General features: G+C 39.0%; 1 protein-coding gene across 9 annotated transcripts in view; it reads left to right on the top strand.

Moving 5' to 3' along the window:
• The window catches only part of CSNK1A1 (casein kinase 1 alpha 1), a 45,585-nt gene that overhangs the window by 5,442 nt on the left and 18,996 nt on the right, over positions 1–21,147 (top strand). For 5 of the 9 annotated variants that reach the window (XR_014788367.1, XM_084838669.1, XM_084838671.1 and 2 more), the window contains exons 3-4: positions 13,802–13,928; positions 15,306–15,404. Coding sequence is in view for 8 of the 9 variants with exons in the window: in XM_084838669.1 (XP_084694795.1) it covers positions 13,802–13,928; positions 15,306–15,404 (226 nt within the window). In the remaining variant the exon portion in view is untranslated. Of the gene's footprint in view, positions 1–13,801; positions 13,929–15,305; positions 15,405–17,621; positions 17,706–21,147 lie in introns of all 9 variants that reach the window. The other 4 variants (XM_084838665.1, XM_084838667.1, XM_084838663.1 and 1 more) reach the window with 1 other exon arrangement.

Consider the following 21,147-nt stretch of genomic DNA (forward strand, 5'->3'; position numbering starts at 1 on the left):
TGAAAGCTGCGCTGTTTGATAAGGCGCTTCTGATGTTCTGAGAACTGTCTCCAGCATAGGGTGAGGAGCTGCAGTTTGGAGGGCGGGGGCAGTAGTTCTGTGTGGGCTTAACTGGGGGGCTTTTGTATCTTGGCCCTGTTCTAAGGTTATCCTATTTGCTATTACTTGTTCATAAGAAACAGAACTACATAACTATTGATACTTGCCCTATCTGGTCAGACAGAGCGTCTGTTATAATTAAATCCACAAAAAGTTGTTTTACTTTTTTTTTTACATTTATATCCCACCTTTCCCTCCAAGGATCCCAAGGTGGCATACACCGTCCTCCTCTCCAGTTTTATGCACACAACAACCCTGTGAGTTAGGTTAGGCTGAGAGTCTGTGACTGGTCCAAAGTCATCCAGTGAGTTTCATGATTGATTGGGGATTTGAACCTGGGTCTTCCCAGTCCTAGTCTAACACTAATCACTACATCACACTGGCTCACATAGAAGTACTGTTTATTTAAATGTTGTATCTTACTTAGTAACCTCACTATTCAGTGAAACATTTTGTGAAATATCAGATATACAGATAATTGTGATGCATAGTTCTTGATTAAAATATAATCGTTTTGGTGAATAGGAAGAGCCTGAAATTCAACTAACCCTAAAATTAAAATCTCACATTTCTTGATAAGCTGGCCATTCCAGAAATGGACTTGTTTCCATGACAACAAAACATGGTAGTTAACGCGTGGGGGAAAAGTTGTGGTAGAAGGATCCATCCATGTGCGTAGTCACTAAAGGTTTTGTAGTAGTGTGGCTTGCTTTTACATTATCCCTTCCAATGCAAATCAGGATGGATAGAAATCCATATATACTGAACACAATGTGGTAGGTCTTGCATGGAGTGTTCATGTAAGGTTTTAACTCCAGAATGTCAAATTTATATACCCTCATTAGCAAAATTTCAGTGGGAGGGTATTAAATGCACTGTTCAGAAGAGGTGGAGTTGTGGCATCTAACTTTTTATTTGGGGTAGGCTGCATTTTCAGTAATAAAAGCTCACTTTGTGTACCTTTGACTACTGCCTGTGCTTTTATTAACCCATGGTAGGTGAATGAAGGCTGTTAGCTATTTGTCAGACGGTTCTTGGTCCTATTAAATATTAAGGCTGTAAAGGAACAGATTTGAACTAGAAAATATGAAATGGTGTCTTATGCTGCAATCCTGTGCAAACTTACCAGTAAGTAAATTTACTTGAACACAGTGGGATGTTTGAGTAAACATGCATAGAATTGCAGTGTAAGTCAATCCCTTTTGAGTGACATGGATATACAAGGAGTAAACACATAAGGAATCTCCAAGCAAATTAACTTGATAACAGTTTGCACTTTGATTGGCATCAAGTAACAATTTGTATTTGGGACCCTCTATATGTCAAAGCTGTGCCACTAAAATCAATGTGGAATTGATTGTAAAGCCCTAAGATGATCAATTGATGTTTGAAAAATTGTGGTAAGGAGAATGTGAACAAAATCTAAATTTGTAGATCATTGTCAGGGTATTAAAGTCGGTCATTAAGTGTTTGTGTCAAATGGTCAGGTGGCTACATGACCAGGTGCCAGGGACTTTTCTGTTCCTGGTCATACACAGGCCTGGCATTGGCAGGGATGCTGTGTTGGGGGTGGGGGCTCAGAGGCATTTGGGAAAATGGGAGGCAGCCACAACAGTGCTTCTCTACTTGGTGCTTGACCTAGCTTTAAAATGCGGGGGGGGGGGGGCATGGTGTGGGCAGCGCTATTAACTTTTGCACCTGAGCCTGCTTTATTTTTCCAAGTCAAGATTAGACCCAATGCTAAGTGAAGAAGTGCTGTGTCATGCATCTGCTGCAGCAACCCTCTACTCCATGTGGGGGTCGCACCCCCACATAGCATCACAGATACACTACATTGGGGGTGAATGTTCTGGCTTGACTGCAGTAGACTGTGAGTGCAGGGCTAACAAAGACGCAAGCCAGTGAAGCCAGCACGCAGGTTCCAGTGCAATGCGATTCAGGCTAGGCAGGAGTAGTGAAGATAGCAGGTGAAGGTCAAAGCACAGGCAAGCAGTCAGATAAGTGGGGTCAGGCTAAGGCAAGAGTGGTCGAGATAGCATTTAGAGGTCAATGCATAGTTAGGCAGTCAGATCTGATACACAGTCCAGAAGCAGAGTCAAGAAAGGAATCCAAGGGTCAGTAGCATGGCGCATCAGTCACAGGGCAAAGTTCAGGAGGCAAGGTAGAAGCCACAGGAGCTGAAAGAATGGTGTTTCCCAACACAGCCTAGCCAAGATGGCACTGAAGGCTTTTAACACCAAAGCCTGCTACCCCACCCAGGGCTCAACTGCAGTAAATTAGAAGTCTTCTATAGAGATGTAAAATTTTCAGAAATTTTGAGACCATGGGAAAAAAAAATTTCTGGGGGTTTCAGGGAAAATTGAAATTTTGGAAAAATTGAAAAATAAGCAATACTTCTTTTTTTAGCAATCTTTACAGATCTAAAGTCACCTTGTTGCTTTAAGACAGCCTTCCACAACCTGATGCCTTCCAGATATTTTGGACTTCAGCTCCCATCAGCCTCAGGCAGAACGGCCAGTGGTCAGGAATACAGGGCACCGTAGCCCAAAACATCTGGAGGGCACCATGTTGGGGAGGGCTGCTTTAGAAACATAAAGCAGACTTTCTGCTCCTAAAGTTATTTTATATATGACTTAGTTTGCTCAAAATTATCATTTAGAAACTTTTAAAAGTAAACTCAGTAAGTTTGTAATTATTGTCTGAATAGATAATGAATGAACTGCACTAAATGACTGCTCCAGCATCAGAAACACAGGATTCTATAGAAGCTGTCAAGAATTCACAATTCACTCTACTCACATGTTGGGAAACTGAGCATAAATGTCTATCAGTAAAATATACTTTATATCAATAATTTTAATAAGGAATGAAAGAACTAGCTATGCCGGGAATCATACAGAGAGGATTAAAAAAAATTCTTTCCCCGTGGCTTCATTATTTCCAGATATTGTACATCTCTAATCTTTCTGTAAAACTGTTCTTATTACATAGGTTTTAAAAATCATTTTGGGGAGGAGTAAAGGCTGGGTAACAATACATAAGTACTTTGTCTTAAATTCTAAAAGAAAATATTTCATAATTCAAAGCTGTTTGATTTTTCAGGGGAAAAACTGTCCTCAGAAAAAAGTGGGGGGGGCTATTTCCCCCCCAGATTTTTGGGGTCTTTTTCTGGGTTTTCACATCTCTAGCTCTCTGGTCAGAGCCCTACTCATGAGGAGTCACTTTCTCCTGAGGAGTGCTTCCTTGTAAGCGAGCATTCCTTCTCACGGCAGCCCTACTGGCCTGTCGCTTGAGGTAATGATGCTCCTGGCGGCCAGAGGCAGAGTCCATTCCCCCTAACAAGGACGGACCTGCAGCTATCTTGCCGAAGGGCCCAGGCTTCTCCTGGTCTGGTGACAGGGACTGCTCTGGGATGCCCTTGGTTTATAGGACCTCTAGCTCTTCCTGTGAGGAGGATTCCTCCAGTGGGGGCATGACAGTGAAGGCCCAGAGGGAAAGGAGAGGGTGGTTGCAGCAGCCACCTGGCCTTACACTTCACTTGCTTCTGGGCCAAATCTTTTTAAAAGGGGGGGAAGTGAGCCAGATTCATCAGCACTGCCACCCCTGCTATCCGGTAACCTTGTTGAGGACACCTGGTGCTGGGCCTGTTCATACATGTGTAACGTACATAAGAGTGTACTGCTTGAAGGGTCAAAAATGTATCATCCCATAACCCACAAGCTCACTCCAGGAATGGGATAGATTCATTGTCCTTCTCACCTGGGCTGTTTGGACAGTACATCTTTGATGTTACACATAGTCACCTTAACAAAGAGAAGGACATTTTCAAATGAATTTTCTTCAGTCCCATACCCTTTGAGTTACCATTTTTGGAAAGTGGGGTTATTACATTAATATTCTGCCTTTTATTCGTCATGGCACTTCGGGCTGCATTTGTTGGGTTCCCCAGCACTGATGAGACCCAGATCTTCTTGGGTTCTGAAGGCTTCAGCAAGCCTTCAGATCATTCTGTTCCTTATTGTTTGGCTTCTTGGTGTGTTGGAGGGACAAGGCGTTGGAAATGTATTGTCTCCTCTTCCTTTCTTTAAAGCTTGAGGAGCTCTCTGAGCAACATGGTCTGCTTTTGGTTTATGATACTACCAGAGCTTCACAGCTCTGGAACAGGATATTTTATCTCACATGATACAATTATATTTGGGGTTAGGGAGAGCAAGAAAAAACAATTATGCCAGTTATATTTGAGATAAGAATGTTACTAACTTCTAATTAGTCACCTACCATTTGTTCTAGTAGTTACATGCGTGGAAGTCAATACAAAGTGCACATACAGATACATGTAAAGTAAGCAGGCTAGAGTCAAACTTCTTAGGGCACTTTTTCTTGTGAATATGTTCTACAGGTCATGATTCCAAGAACCCTATCAACCATGTGAAAGCAGTTGTGTACACATTGGATTCTCTCCTCTCTCCCCCCCTTTCTTGTAAGAGCCTTACAATGCTTCCTAACTTCTCTCAAAGCTTCCTCCCAAAAGAGGACAGAAGTCCTCCTTGATATAATAATTCCCCTTGATCTAATAGCTGTTGCCTCAGCTTTTATGCCAAACCTTAGTCTTTTCCATTGATGTATAAAGTTTACAAATTTTTTTTGGCATTGTGCCAGATCTTTCAAGTCAATTATGGGAAAGGTTTGGGAGAAAGTGCTTTTACAGGACTGTCTATTAGCAAAACATCTAAAATTTAATATAGCTATTTCCAGATCATGAGTTGGAGACCTCTCCTATTTGGAATATGTACTTCCAAATTTAAAATGTATTACGCACTTAACCATTTTTGTAAGCCTCCTTCGAAGGCCTTTGCCTTGAAAGGCAGCACATATATTTCTTAAAGATACAGGTATATAAATATTATTTAGAGATGATGTGGGAGGTAATTATGAATGATCTGAAGGAACTGATTTCGAGGAGCAAGATCTGAGTGGGAAATTAATTAGGAATAAATTAATGGAAGGAATAAATTAGGAATAAATTAATGGAGTGCAAATTGAATACATTTTCTTAATGTATTGGGTGACTTGAATGTGAAATTACTTGGCTTGCCTTCTGTAAAATAATGATTCTAGTAATTTCTGAATTTGCTTCTATACATATACATTAGTATATTCAAATTTGATGCACATTTTTCTCTCTTTTCGTGAAGAACATCTTTTTTTGGTGATGCATAAGTGGCCACCCTAGCTGTGGCTTTTAATTTTCAGAACTTATCTACTCTTATTTTCTGCCTGTTTAAAAACTTAATTCCCAGTTCAGTATCAAGTGTATTTATTAGTGAAGCTTGCAATTAGTTTGCCAGGGTGCAATCCCTATGCATGGTTTACTCTCCGCATGCTCTAGCCAGCCATACTGGATGGGGAATGCTGAGAGTTGTAATACTTTTTTCTGTCTAAACATGCATAGGATTGCACCCTAAGTGAAATCTAGTTGGCTTGTAATTTACAAATGTTTAATGAGCCCTGACTTTAATCCAACAAATTTTAATAATTTCGTAATTCAAAGAGATTGATCTCGATTTCATTATGTTTTCCATCCCTGTGCATCATGTTGTCATAAGTCACGACACATTGTTATCTGATCTGCTATTATGACATATGCTTAATTATAATAGTAGATTAACCTGGAACCATGGATGTACAAAAATCTGTTAAGCTGTTTCTTCAAATATGATTGGTGGTTGTATGGTTGCAGATCCACACTTTTAAACTGATTAATTCCTTTGGCAAAAAAATAACTCAAGAGTTCAAGTAAAATCATTCCATATGCATGTGTATTACAAATGGGAAGTAAAGGGTTACACCAATCAACATATGAGCATGCACAAAAATTGTGTAATTTGTCTGATGCAGAAAACACCATTACTTATGCCACATTCCCAAGATGCATTTCTGTGGTATGTATGTGCAAAACTTAGAAGGTACTACGAAATCTCGTAATAACAGAACTTTTTTCCAAGTTTATAACATTGGATTCATAACCCACTGAGGAAGTCAGAAATTATGATGGGGGTCAGTTTGCCCCACACTAATTCTTATCACCTTAGCTTTTAAAAGTCAAGGTTACAAATTTAAGGAATTAAAATAGATTCTTCACAAGTGGAACCTGCAAGAAAAATGCTGCAGTGTGGAGTGTTCCTTTTCAGCATACTACATTCTATCCCCCCCCCCCAGTGTTCCACCCCGCCCCTCACAGTCAGGATTAAGTGGGTCTTTTGTACATCTGTACACTTTGGGGTGCCCTGAAGCCTGCTAGTACCTCCCTCTTATGTGTGGATGGTGCCATTTTGGCTACATAAAAATGTTTGTGTAATTTTTGCAATTGTACACTTTCTGAGATTTATAATTATCACTCATGTACTTTCAGGTCAACCTTCTCAACTTGCTGCCCTCCAGATGTGTTGGACTACAACTCCCATCATCTCAAGCATATTTGGAGGGTACCAGGTTGGAGAATACCTGTGTCAAATGAAAATTGGGTGTGTGCATAATTACATGAGTTCTGTGAACTGACAAGATACGCGTTCTTAATCTTACAGGCTTCAGAAATTAAATTCCTTGAGTGGTAGAATTGCATGACGATTCTACTGTGTGGTAACAGATCACACTGAAGGCAATATCTCTCTGTGCTATATATGGCATACCAATGTGACTGAAATGGCCTGGCAAAAAGGAAGCAAATTTTTAAGAGAATTTCACTTAATATGTATCCAGCTTGTGATATGTTTCCTGCATACAAATTTAATTAAAGTAAATACTTGTACCAGTATTGCTATGCATTTATAATCTTTAAAACTCTGTATGGTTGCCAGACAAAGCATGTATTACTCTTGAGCCTTGTTCATAAGGTAACTTGTTCAGGAATATTCTCCTTAGTGAAACAAACTCAAACTACTTATGTATACCAAATTGTGTTTTCTTCCAACTAGAGATGTAACATTTCAAAAACAGAGTTTTTGAATCTGTTGGTGGGGGAACTTTCTGTTTTGGGTGGGAGCAAATTCGGAAAAGTTCAAGTATTTGCAATACTTCTCTTTTATCACATCTACACTTTACCACTTTCACTCTGGCAACCGTTATTCTTGCCTTGGTTACATCATGGTTAGATTATTTCGATGCACTCCCTGTGGGGCTGCCCTTGATGAGTGCTGGAAAGCTTTAGTTGGTCCAAAATGTGGCAGCTAGGCTGCTAACTGGTACACACTATCAGAATCACATCACACTGCACTGGTTGCCAATTGTTTTTCAGTCTTAATTCAAAGTGTTGGTTATAAACCTTTAAAGCCCTAAATGGCTTAGGGCCTGACTATCTGAGGGGCCATCTATCTTGGTGTGCACCTGCTTCGTCACTAAGATCAGCATGAGAGGCCCTCTTGAAGACCCACTTGCTTACAGAAGCCCACTTGTCCAGCATGCAGGAAAGGGCTTTCTCCTGTGTTGCTCCCAAACTCATGAACACACTCTCTCTAGTTATAATTGGCCCCCTGCATTCTCTCTGCATTCAGGAAGGGGGCCAAGGTGCATCTTTTTAACGTGGCCTCTTAAATTGTTATGGTTTTAAGGGGTTTCTTAATGTTCTGCTATATTTGTATTTGTTTATCGTTCTTTTCTGAATTTTTGTAAACCACCTTAGTTGGTTCCAGAAAGGCAGTATAGAGATGCTGTATAGAGATTTATAGAGTAAATAATAACTGTCCCTTGACAAGTGGGGTCAAAAGCACCCAAATAGTACTGAAGAATATATATAAAACTTTTTTGTCGGTCTTCACAATTCTAGATTCTCAGTAGTTCTCAATCATTATGAGATATAAATTGGCATTTGGTATTCTAGGCGCCCCCCTTAATTTAATGAAAAAATGATGTTTTTACTTTTACAGCATTTGGATTCAATATCACCCCTACTGGAATGACTGGGACAACTGAAAAACCATATACATAAAGTGCCCAGGAGTCAAAGTGACCCCACTAAATGCTGTTTAAAGTTATTAGTTACTTATCATGGTTACATACGCTTAGCTTAGAACTTGTTCTGTCCATTTTGTGTAAGAAAGAAGTGTAGAAGCTGAAGAAACAGTATGTTGTCTATTTTTATAAGTGGCAAATTACTCACTTCCCTTACCATTTGTGGTGATGTTATCTGGAATCAGTAGTACCTTATAGGTTTACAAAATCCCTTTGCGAGCCTGTATTTTTAAAGCATTTTTTCTAGTTAGAATCTTCCTTGAGACTTAGCAAAATGTTGGGTTTTTTTCATCGTAGCTATCATTTGGCATGAATCTGGCATTTCAGATCATTTTGGCCCTTCTGCAAGACTCCCACAGTGCTTCATACTATATAAATGTTGCAATTAACAAACAATTTGTGCCAAAGAAGGCAATCTGTGCCATCCAAACATGCAAAGTATAGCATATAATTCGGGCAGGGTTGTGATTCCAAAACATATGTTCATGATACTGACATATATGAGCACTCCAGCAGCTGAAAATCTAAGCCAGACAGTGATTGATAAACTAACACATTTACTGGGTTCCAGATGAACTTTTAAGAACTGATAGGTTTTCACTAGTATGCACAATAAGATTAAAGGTGGTATAGACAACTGACCAGATGGTCTCCACATACATTTCCAAACTTCATTTATTTATATTTGTATGCCTGTCCCATAATGGAAAATTCTCTGAGCAGTTTTAACAAAAAAGGCACACAGAGTGCCAAAACGGCCACATTTAGCTTGCAAACAAGCTCATTTTGATCCTTTTGGCATTACAGACGCCATTAAAAGAATTTAGATTAAAAACAAATTCAGTGTCCCACAGCATGCCCCCCATGGGGGGGGGTCCGGGAGGTGAAAATGGCCCCTGCAGTTGCCCACCTCTGGCCTATATTGTTTGAAAGATTCAGTGAGCCACAATGGTGTAAATATCTACAAAGATGTATCTTCTAGTAGACATGAGTCTAGAGTTGATCAAACCTGGGTTGAGTCTCGGATGGTAGCCAGGCTTGTCCAGGATATCAAGAGAGACAGCCTCAGAACTAGTAAGTCCTGCCACTGCTGACACCAAGAGAAGGGGCAGGTGTCATCTCTGTGGTCAATGCAATGACAGAACATCGCGTCAAAAATGTGCTTTGTGTAACCATTTTGTCTTGTCTTAACTCATGCTGCGTAAAGTGGCTGCGCATAGGCTACTCAGGTAGTGTGTGTGGTTGTAAAATCTGAGGTTATTACCTGTAATTCGCATCTCATTATTGCACTGTGCAACTGTTTATAATTGTATTATATGTATGGTTTAAAAAATTGCGGGCTCAGTTAGACCACATACACCATTTGTATAGGTTCTTGTACTTCACAGTCTAGTGAATTATTGGTCCTGATGACTTATTTGCAACTATATTTTACTAGAAAAAGAAAGGCCTAAATAAAAGCAAGATTTTTTAAACTTGCAAATGGTGTCTTTGTTAATAACACCGATACTGCATTGCTACTGGCAATTTTTTTATTGAAAGCACATTAATGATATAAAATGTATTATTCATAACTGAATTAGCACATAAAATTGTAGCTTGGAATATTTATAGAATTTAAAAGTATAACTTGTATAACTGTCTTAGTTCTATTCAAACAATAATGACAAATATACTCAGTGTTGGTAGATGGAGCAGCAAGTTGTTGTGCTCTGAAGTTACCCAAGCGTATCCTAGTTTTTGCTAGGTGAGAAAACAGGGAAGGGAAAAAGAGCTGAAAATAGAAACTGTCAATGTTGTAAAAGATAGAAGAAAGGAATTAGGAATGGTCTCCTCTCCTTAGGACATGGGTGGCAACTCAGTGATAAAGCATATGCTTTGCATGCAGAAAGTTTCTGATTCAATCCCAAGCATCTCTCGTTAAAAGCATCAGGGAGCAAGTGAAGTGAAAGGCCCCTACCTGAGATCCTGGGGAGCTGCTGCCAGTAGATAATACTTGGCTAATTGGGCAAATATTCTGACCTAGTAAGTCAGCTCTCCATTTCATTTCATCAGCATTATCCAGAAAGAGGAGAAACAATATGAAAACCTACAACACCTGCTTACTGAAGGTGATAGTGTGTGGGGGGGTTGCTATAAACAGTGTTCCCTCCTTCAAACCACTTCAAATTCTCTAGGAGGTGGAGGAAAGCTAGTGTTAACTTTTAGTCTAACAGATCACAGTATAAAAGGACTTTCAGTAAACCAGAGTTAAAGTTTTCGACAACATTGAATCCTTCAGTAATGCATCATCACCACATACAGTATGCCTGATAGTTAAATGTGGACAAAATTGTACCATCTCAAGCTTTTCTTTAATCAGAATCTGTTTATAGCTTCTGATTCTAAACTTCCATTTTTATCTCCATGGGCTTCAGAGACCTGAAAGTTTATGTAGATTGAAACACACTTAGCTACTCTTTTACATATTGGCTTATTTCTTGATTTGGTATGCATTTCCAAACATAGATCAGTTTTTTTCACATGTTGCAGGAAACAGAGGGACTTTGAATCAGGTGAGAGGATTTAAGTCATGCATGACTACAGTATACAGGGATTGTAATTGCCTAATACTGTAGATTCTTACATGGCTATTAGAAAGCATCTTGAGGGAGCAAAGAGTGACTAAAATGGCATTTTACAACCTTGTCTTAAAGCATTTCATGCATTCTGAATGAGAAAATATTTCATAAGAGCTTTTTAATGTTTTCCAAATTTTCTAATTTTTTCCCCTGGGAAGAATTGAATGGGGGGAGGTCCAGGGAGCAGTTTTCCTCCATTGTTTTTAGTACTTTACATCTCTGCTTTCATCAAGTTATAGTCAGGGGGGTAGTGGCAAGTCCATTCTTCCTTCAAGGATGCTGGTAAGTGCATGGGAATGTGTGAATCACACAAAAACTGTTCCCTCTGCTCAGAAAGCCTTGCTCACACTTACTGCACAGTGCTACATAGGTAGAGCTTGTTGGTGAAAGTTGGCTGGGCTTGCCACATAATGACTTACCAGGAGATGTTTTTAACTATGAAAGCCTGGGTTGTAAAGGCAGTATCCAGCAGGGTGCAACAGCTAATGTAAATCACATTGCACTAACAAACTATCTCTAGCATAACTTCAGTAGAAACTCAGCATAGCAGGTAATACCATTGGCATTGCACTAGAGGTAGTTTACACTAGTGCAACATAATTTACGTTAGCAGTTGCATCCTGTTAGATACTGCCCTAAATTTCCCAGGTACCTGGTTGCCTAGGCTCAAAAAAATAGTTGTTGGTATCTGGTAACATGGAATATATTTTATAATGTGTGCTAAGTAGGTTCTAAGAATTGTTTTGAAGTTTTTCACTTCTGGTAAACATAAATTGTTGAAATTCAACAACACTTCCTGTGTTTTGAATCTCCTTCATTTTGTCCGTGTACCTAGTTGGCTGGGTCTAGACTAGCCTTCCTCAACCAGGTGCCCTCCAGATGTTTTGGACTTCAATTTCCATCAGCTCCAAACAGCATTTCCAATGGTTAGGAATGCTGGAAGTTGTAGTCCAAAACATCTAGAGGGCACCAGGTTGGGGAAGACTAATCTAGATGGCCTGTATTTCCCTGATAGCACTTAATAGGCCACCGAATCTCCTGGTTACTTACATAATTAAATTCAGGCATTGCACATTACCAAGCTTCTGATTGCACTTTTAGTTATTTTGCCAAAGTAATGGCTCATGCATTTGGGCCATAACTCCACATCCTTTCAAAATGTGTCCTAATTTTTCATGAATTTTTGATCATTCTAGCTCCCTGTGCTGTGATACTAGTCCTTCTGTATTGAAGGAAGCTGTAAAATTAATAGTAGAGCCTTGGAGAATCTTGCCTACAGACCAAGGAGTTCACACTCCATTGTGTGTGATTGACAGGGCCTGTTTGGAAGTAATGGTGGCAAATCATGGGTTAATTAACTCATGCTTTCGCTGCAGCGTATGCCACTTCCATTTTGAATATGCAATTTCCAATTGGCAGTTCCTCCATGACGTCCTAACCCGGACCCTATGGATTAATTGTGGGTTGTTTAACTTATGATTAACTCATAGTGTGTGGGTTTCAATGTCACAGAGCAGCCTCTGATTGGGCCGTCAGAGGTTGCATATTTAAAAAGACAGCAGCATGTGCTGCGGCAAATCATGTATTTAACCAACAGTTTGTCGCCATTACATGAAAACTGGGTCAGTGTATCATGCTCATTTGTATACTTACATCAGTATTTCTTACGATATAATTTCATGATGCAGGTTGAAGGGGGTCTTTGATGATGACCAAGGGAATGTTTTCTTTGGTTTTTGACTGTCAGAGATGAACTTGTACTAGGATTAGGCTAGGTGTGAGGGACTTGTGCTTGGACAACCTGGGTTCTAATCCCCAAATGTACTCTGGTGCATATCTGTGTGCCCAGACACCATCTGCTGTTTTGCGGAACTCATATTTCCATTTTAAATTGGAAGAGTAATGGGGTCTTTGCTCTGGCGGGTTTCTCAGTATGGAATTTTGTTCACATTATTTTAGATGATGAATTATTGATCCCCCTTCTTTGTAAATAGCCCTCCAATGTGACTTTGTTTGCATCAAATTTTGCTACCATCACAAGTCTGGGCTAGTTTTTTGAACTCTTGAGAGTGCTGGAGGAAAATGGAAATGCCTTAAAACTGTTTAGTGTAATTGTAAAGACACTTCTAGAAAGTTATTTCGTTGCACATATGTTGCTTTTCAGGGCAATTAAACTCAGTCTCATTTTTGACATTGCATTTAAATAGGGATTTGGTTTAAGCTGAGACTACCAGCTACAATCTAACTGCATTGCAGTGATGATTCCAGATTTTCTGGGCCTTTTGGAAAGATGTTGCCTCTTTGCTGACCGCTCTCCCTCTGGGGTCAGCCAGCACCACCTCCCAGAGAGAGAGAGCGGACGAAGTACGTGGAAGTCGCTGCTCCTCCTTGTTTGCCCTGTATTTACAATAAAATTAGTGTGTGCAATATAGCCTAGCTACTGCTGTGCCATAAATGTCAGTATACCTGCCTACCTTCTCCTTGCTCTTCTCACATGTTGCTTGCTTAAGGAGGGCAAGTGAACAGGTAGCAACAGAAAGGAGGAGGAAAAGGACCATGAAGCTCCATGGACTGGCAGTGGACCTTGGCAGGTTCCTGATGTCAACACTTGACACTGGCTGTTCTATATTATATGTTATTGTGTCGCTGGGTTAAATCCAACGCCATGGTAGCAGATGTCTGCTAGTGTGACAGGATTTTCTCTCTCCTCCCTACTGCAGCCCACTGCACCATCAAAAAATCTGCTCTAAGGGTTTCCCAGCCCTCCAGAGCAGATTCTGAGAGCACATGGAGCTGTGGGGTGGGGGGATTGTCCCCCTTCCGGTTCAGCTGATGGACCTGCTTCTGTCTGCAGAATGACACCTTTGGATATGTTTCTTAAACCATGACCAATTATCAGGTTTGAAAAGTTGTATTAAAAATAAAACTGCAAAAGTGGGATTCATCAAAAATATTAAGAAAATTGTCTCTACTGAGTATTTTTTTATTCGTTTAAATTAACCTTTAACAGATTATGAATTATTTTCATTTGTACTTAGATTGAAACAGTGCTAACAGTTTCTGCTTCTTTGCAGGTGGTATGGTCAAGAGAAAGATTACAATGTTCTAGTCATGGATCTTCTTGGACCCAGCCTTGAAGATCTCTTCAACTTCTGTTCACGCAGATTCACAATGAAAACAGTACTTATGTTAGCAGACCAGGTGTGTAAATCCGCAGTTGTTACACTCGGGAATATTATAATGCCTTAAACTGCTGTTTGCTTCAATCTTCCAAATAGGTCAGACTGTACAACTTGGTATCACATGCACTCTAGTGAATATTTGACCCATATAGAAACAAAACAGATCAGCGATCATGGCAAATTATTTGGTGTATAGCACAAGACTAGTGTTATAGAAAATGGTTGACAGAGCCATGCGAGCAACTGTATTATATGTTTTTACCTCCTGCTAACTCTTATTTGTAGTCTTAATCTTAAACATTAACTGGGGAAGAAGGAAGATGTGTGTGCATTTTGGCTAGGAAGGGCAGCCACAACAGTACTGCAGTGTATACTTCCCAGGCCAGGGTGCTCTTGTAGCCGTATATCCCAAATAATGGGTGGTAAACTGAAGCCAACTGAAATTAAGAATACTAAAGGCAACATTCGCAAAATCCTTCAGTAGGGCCACATTTGCAAAAAGATTCAAATCTGCAGTATGGTCATATAATGTAGAGATTTGCAAAGGCATAGAATTGATATTGGATAACAGTTTATTTCTGGAATAGTTTGCACTGTATAATCTGGAGTGCCAGTCAACAGTAGACAGTTACTGTGAGAACTACCACTGGAAACAGCTGCTCCAGAGTTGGCATTTTAGCAGTGACATTTGATCTTAAGTAACTGTTTGGAAGATCACTACTAGTTCCAAGCAATTTGTGGGAAATTACCTTAAAGGGACAATATTGGTGGACTTCAGATTATTTGCTTCTAGACAAACAGTTGGTTCAAGTGCCTTGATCGTTGGCATGGTGGCACAGTAATTCGGGATAATATTTAATTTCTGATTAAGTAGCAATGTGGGCAGAACAGAAGTGAAAGTACTCTACTGCTCAAGTCAGTCTAGGTATGGATTGGTACTATTTGAAAAGGTAGCTCTGAATATACTGGGTTTAGTATGCAGGTGTTCAGTCTTGTGGAGAGTTGTAGCACAAGTATCAACTCCTTGATTATGTCAAAATTTCCCTTGTTTTTCTATCAAATCAATAATATGAGTGGCATTTGTACATGATGAAGCCTTTTAAGTATTTTCAGCTTTAATGGAGAAACTCAATACTATTGATCTCTGGAAAGTAGGTTGGACAGCCTTTTTTTTTTTAACACTGGCTAGTATTCAAAAGCATTAGACTAATCATTAGTAGTCTTATTGACTGGCTTGGATTACTTGTAAACAACTAATTGCAGTAGCTGCTGTTAGTATTTTATTATATTGTAGGTATTTGTAATATTGTATATTGCTAAAACATGTTGCAAAAATGTATTCCTAGAATATTGTTTAAACACTTTGAAGTCTTGACTATTTTTCTTCTGTTTACAGATGATCAGTAGAATTGAATATGTGCATACAAAGAATTTTATACACAGAGACATTAAACCAGATAACTTCCTAATGGGTATCGGGCGTCACTGTAATAAGGTTAGTTTAATACTTTTTTGCATGAAAGAATAAAAGGTAATGCCTCTGAAAATAGCAGTTCATGGAAATGCTGTGCAGTTTTGAGTTGTGTTTGTCATTGCTAAACATGTCAATTATTTGGCAATAGTTGGGAATTGCAGTCTTACTGCTACGTGCAGAAATCAGCTGTGACCTCAACCTTTGGCTAGATCTTAATTATACAAATCAATCTGTTGTATAACTGACTCTTAATTGAGTACCCAAGTTCAGTCTGTTCACTGATATAATTGACTATTCAGAATCAATGAATTGCAGTAGCACCACTTACCATAAACTGCGATTTCCTATTATCCACTGAATTTATGCCAGCATGGTGGAGCCTCGACTACCAGTTATTTAGGTTGTAAAATTGGCTGTAACCAATCTATATATAGAACTATTGGCTTCTAATAACATAAGCCTGTTGACTTAACTTCTTCCTGTCCTTTCACAAGCCTGTGGAAGCTCAGAGTGCAGTTAATGGTAGATGTAGATTAACAGTTAAAGACTTTAACTACTGTTAACATTTTTTACTGGATTTTAAGTGTGGGCAGAAGGGGCTGATGCATTAATTTAGCTGGAGATGCATGTTTCCTTTTGAAACTTTTTTGTTAAAAATATTTTTCTTCACTAGCTTGTGGGAGTCAAATTTATTTTACCCTACACTGAGCTCGGGCAGACAGGCAGCATTGGCAATGCATTGAGCATGTTGTTAAATAGAAATTCTTAAGTGCAGGACAAATGTATGTGATTGATTTTTTTCTTATTGGGAGCAAGATTCCCACTTGGGTTCTTCCTAGACCATCAGTGTTTTACTCTTTAGATACAACTAGCTATAAAATGTTACCTTTGTTTGCCTGTATGAATGCCAACTTGGGGCCATTACTTTAGAACAAAAACGAGCCAACCAACAACCAACTGTTGAATTCTGTTTTAAAGGAGTTCAGTGCACCAGTTTAAAAAAACAACTTTGGGGAGATGGGGTGGGAAGAAATTGCAACAATCAAATTTAATAGGTAAAATACCTTCCTGTAATACTATTTCTATTAAACTTCGTTGATCTCTAAATTTCATACTCTAGCATTCTGTTTCCTTAAACATTCCAGTTCTTTAACTTTTTGGCAAGAAATGGAACTAGAAAAAATTAGACCAGTTTTAGTCTGAATTTTCTTCTCTTTTGGGGCCCTTTCTCCACTGTTTTGACAGTCATAGTCAGCTGGCATTGTAGCACCTTGTTTTTCTTTGAAGTAGAACTATGGCCTGGAAAATGCTGTTATGCTTTATTAGGTGACCTTGTTAGGATTTCACTGGAAGATGTAAATTGTGGAACACATTTATAATTCCCAGAGAACCATTTAGGTTCACTGTCAAATACTTAAATAGTAGGCATCTGCTTTCAGTTTACCATTAATGCTGGACATAGGACTGTAAAATCCCTCGGTTTAATCTAAGCAGAATTTAAATCAAATTTTGCTTCAGGCCTATTTAAACAGCAGCTCCTTTTAAGGAAAATTGGCTTTTTGATATCGTATGCAATTTTCTTCCTGTAGCAAAAATGCAGGTAAATTTTGTGTCTTCTATGCATTGTTTTAAGACATAAGCAGTCACTGTAGGTTAGGGTGTTAACGGTAATCTTGTTCCAGAAACCTTTTTATTATAAACTAACGTATAATGTAGTGATTCAAATTGGAATGCTGAATTTCTCAAATTTGTTGTTAATTTCATGTTTAGGAGTGATTTCACTCCTAGCATAAGAACTTCTTTCGGATCTACTAGAATAAGCCCTGCATGCTTATGAAAGTGAACTTAAGGTGACTAAATGCCTTCTACCTCTTCCTTACTGAAGATTTACTTCCTATATGTCATTTGGGGGAAGAGCAGTTTGTGGAGCCAAAGGATACTTTTATAGATAAAATCCAAATTTCCTTTTTATTAAAGCCAAATGTTGTCATTGCTATCCCTATTCAAGGCAGTGTCATTTTGAAGTGGTTCACGCTCAAAATTTATCTTGCCACATCTTCTAAATTTTTTCCTTATAATGTTACCTCCTCTGGAAAACTGTAGTGCTTGGTGGAAGAAGGATGGCATTTGGCTACCCTATTCTTTCTCTAACGCCTCGGTGTTGCCTGTCTGCGCCAGCCATTGTTGCAATGTAAGCAATACTGTTTGATGCACTGCCACCCTCTATTGTTTGTTCAGTGTTTAGAATCTCCAGTGGGGAAGAGGAAAAGAAGCATGACTGTTAGTACTTCTCAGGACCCATCTTTCTCAGGATTAAACCAGGTCTGAAACTGTCTCCTATTCCAACCTCAATCCCAAACTCATATGCTTTTTTGTTTTGTTTCGGAAAACATGTAGACTTGCAAAAAGCACCTTATGTTGGCATTATTCAGGCATACTTGGCAAACATGTAACATTACTAAGACGTTTTCCTTGCGGCGCTTGTTTAAACTATAAATTTCTTCTTCTGTCAATTTAAATGTGAATAATGTTGGGAATCATTTAACAGCCCAAATGTTTTGTGTTAGTACTTGAGGAATGCCCCAGTGTTTTAAAATACTGTAAAAAGGGAGGATGCAGGGTATGCTGTGAAGGATCGCATATTCCTGCTAAATGTGCATGGTCTGTATCTGGATGTAGGAGGTCTTGGTGAGATTTGCCATCCTGTTCATTGACAGTATGGTGTTTGTTTGGAAAAATGCATTTCAGGTAGGGATAATCGAGACCTACTATACCTTTTCCTTGTGTATTAGTAGCTTTGATGCTTTGCCCAAATGTACAGTAAGAGACAAGGATTATCTTTTGTTCCCAATGGTGCATTTAAACAGAAACTATTGAGTACTTATCAAGAAACTAAGCTATTCAAGGTAGTTTTGTATTCTTGAAGTATTACTATATCCCAGTTAACAGACACAAGATGTCTTAGGCAGCTTTTTCATTTGTTTATTAAGCTGAATTTTATTCTTCTCTAGAGACCCCCAGCTTTAGAAATGCAGTAAGCAAAATGGATAGTATTTCATTATGTAAAGCCTTTTCTTGGGCTGGCATTAGCATCTGGTTCAAATGGTGCTATGTATCCAGTTTGTGAAGCTACTCTAAGCTACTTAGCACATAATGTTAAACCATGATTTAGCATGTTATGTGCACAAGCTGAAATGAGCCCAAGTTAAGCCTTGGGCTTGCACGCCCCCCTTTTCTGCATGGGTTGTTTAGCTGGCTTGTTTAACTAACCAGAGTTTGTTTTAAATAACGATCTCTGATTTGTATGAATAACAAGCTAGCTTTCATAGACAATGAAACTTAACTCTGCTGAAGTCCTCCTCATGGCTGGGCGGGGGGAGGGGATTGCACAAGCCCAGTGCTTTGCTCAGGTTCGTTCAGGCTTGTGCATACAGTGCCAAATCATGACTTAGCATTATGTGTTAATTGGCCCATTGTGAAGACTGGGTGCTGTGACATTTAAAAGGAAGTTATAACTTGTTCTAGAATTAGGTTAGCTGTTAAAAATGGAAGGGGGAGTGAACCTCAAAAGTACACTTTTGTGCCACAACCTCTGGTGCTGGAGAGACGAATGTTTAGTGCTAATGGCAGCTTTTCTCCCACTGCAAATAACAAGCATGAGGGTGGATATGCTGAACTGTATTGGGGCTGCAGCAAAGGGCAAAGACTTAAAGCCCCCTTATACTCCCTGCCAGGGTCCAGATTCTGATTTGAACCCCTGTACCTGCTATTTAAAACAAAACCAACACCATTCATGCAATTGCTCACTGTGTGAATGGTGTTGCATCCAGTTTAGCCCATAGTTACTGTGTTCACCTTGCAGCTGGAGCTATTTGGTTAAGAGGGAGCCTTATACTTTTGCCTGGTACCTTCCCTTCCCAAGACCCTCCTCAGCCGAGCAGCATACACTGCAAGGCTGAGATTGGGGAGATGTATTACCATGGAAGAGAGTATGTAGTAAACCCCTTCTACTTGCATTCATCTCCACCCCGCCTCCCCCAGCCACTAGGTCATACACTTTCACAAATGTTTGGGAGTGGATGTTTTCATCTCCAGAACTTGATGCCACACAGCTCCCAAATTGCTATTTTATGTTGCTTTAAAATATCCTATTAGTGAAAATTATCTTGGGTGACAGCATTTTTGTGTATTACAGATTATCCAATATGCAGTATCTAATATTTCAGTCTACCAGATATTACTGCACTAGCCTCATTAAGGAATGAGATTCACATGGGAGGGACTGGATTGTCTCCCCCACCAAAATAAAAAAATAATAATGCAGAAACAGGATTTCTCTTTTGTATGTAGAAGGAGTTTTATAGTAGGATGTATATTAAAACATCCCATAACTGCCTCTGTGAAATGGCATCTTGATTCAGATCAAGAGTACTTGAATACAATAGGAAGTATCAGTAATACAGTAGTCCAGTAGAAGTTATTGGTAATAGGCTTTTAACTTTAGAAATTATAGATGCATCTCTGAAGACTTTATTTTACTACCTTTACATTGCAACATTTGAAGCTTTAATGAGGAAATCTGTTGTGTCATATTTCAATGTATGCTAGTAGGGAGAGGGAACATTCAGAGCATTATATGAGGCTTATTGAGATTACAAGTTTAAACTTTTCCTCATTTGGATCAGCTATTAATAATATGCTTTTGTAGCTGCTTCCAGTCCATTTGTGATGGGTGATCAGGTATTTTCCACCTGCATGTACCTTTAACATGCACGTTTTTTTTAGTTATCTTTAAATGCTGCCCTTTTTATTCTTGGTTCTGTATTCCTCACCTTCACTTTGGTAATTGTAGAATCCCAGCAAACTTAATAGTTTCCAATGTTCTACTTAGAGTAGACCCATTGAAATGAATGGGACTTAAGTTAGACTAACATTGGATGCAACCTACAGGGTATGCTTAAAGTCATCAGTAATCTGAAAATGGCATCTAGTTTGAATCTGTTAAAAATATATTGTGTACTAGAACTTAGTTACACATCAGGCGTTCTCTACTAGTTTTTTAGGAGATCTGTTTTTCCTTTGCTCTATGACTTATTTGCTGCTATTTAGTTTAGAAGTCTGTCATAAGAATGTACAGTTAGGATACTTGGGCACATTTCCCAAGTTAGGCATGGCTAAAACTTTTTTTAAAGCTAATCTAACTGTGGAGGTCTATTCTAACTTGTTTTCTGTATAACAAAGAACTTCACTAGATATTAGATGTCTGTGACTGATCAATTGAATTGATTGTAAGAAATTTTGTAGATGCCCTTCAATAACAAAGAGCACTAATGCAGCATATTGAAAAAGATGAAAAGATAGAATTGCTGCTAGCTAATAACTAAATGGTAAAAAAGCAAAATTGCTTTGAGAAACTAAAGACAGAGCATATTTGCATGAAATTTGCATTTTTTTTGCTACATTGTATAATAGGAAGCTATAAAATTTTACGTTGGCATAATAACTAGATTTTAGACTAAATCTCACTCTGAATAGCATTACCCAAGCTTTTCCTTAATCATACAGGAAAGATTTAGGAACATTTGCGTATTCTCTGTTTGATCTGGTTAACAAGAGTTACAACAGTGCCTCCCTTGGATTTAATTATAGTCAGATTAGGGCTCAGTCCTATGGAGATAATTGTCAGCTTCTGAACTCAGAGGCTGACGACTGTCCAGTTCAGGGCAGCCAGAGCACAGAGATGATGCTCGCCTCCATGCTCTGA

The sequence above is a fragment of the Heloderma suspectum genome, chromosome 2 (genome assembly GCF_057233095.1).
Source record: "Heloderma suspectum isolate Gila_16-S chromosome 2, 16-S_ref, whole genome shotgun sequence".
Taxonomy (NCBI): Eukaryota; Metazoa; Chordata; class Lepidosauria; order Squamata; family Helodermatidae; genus Heloderma; species Heloderma suspectum.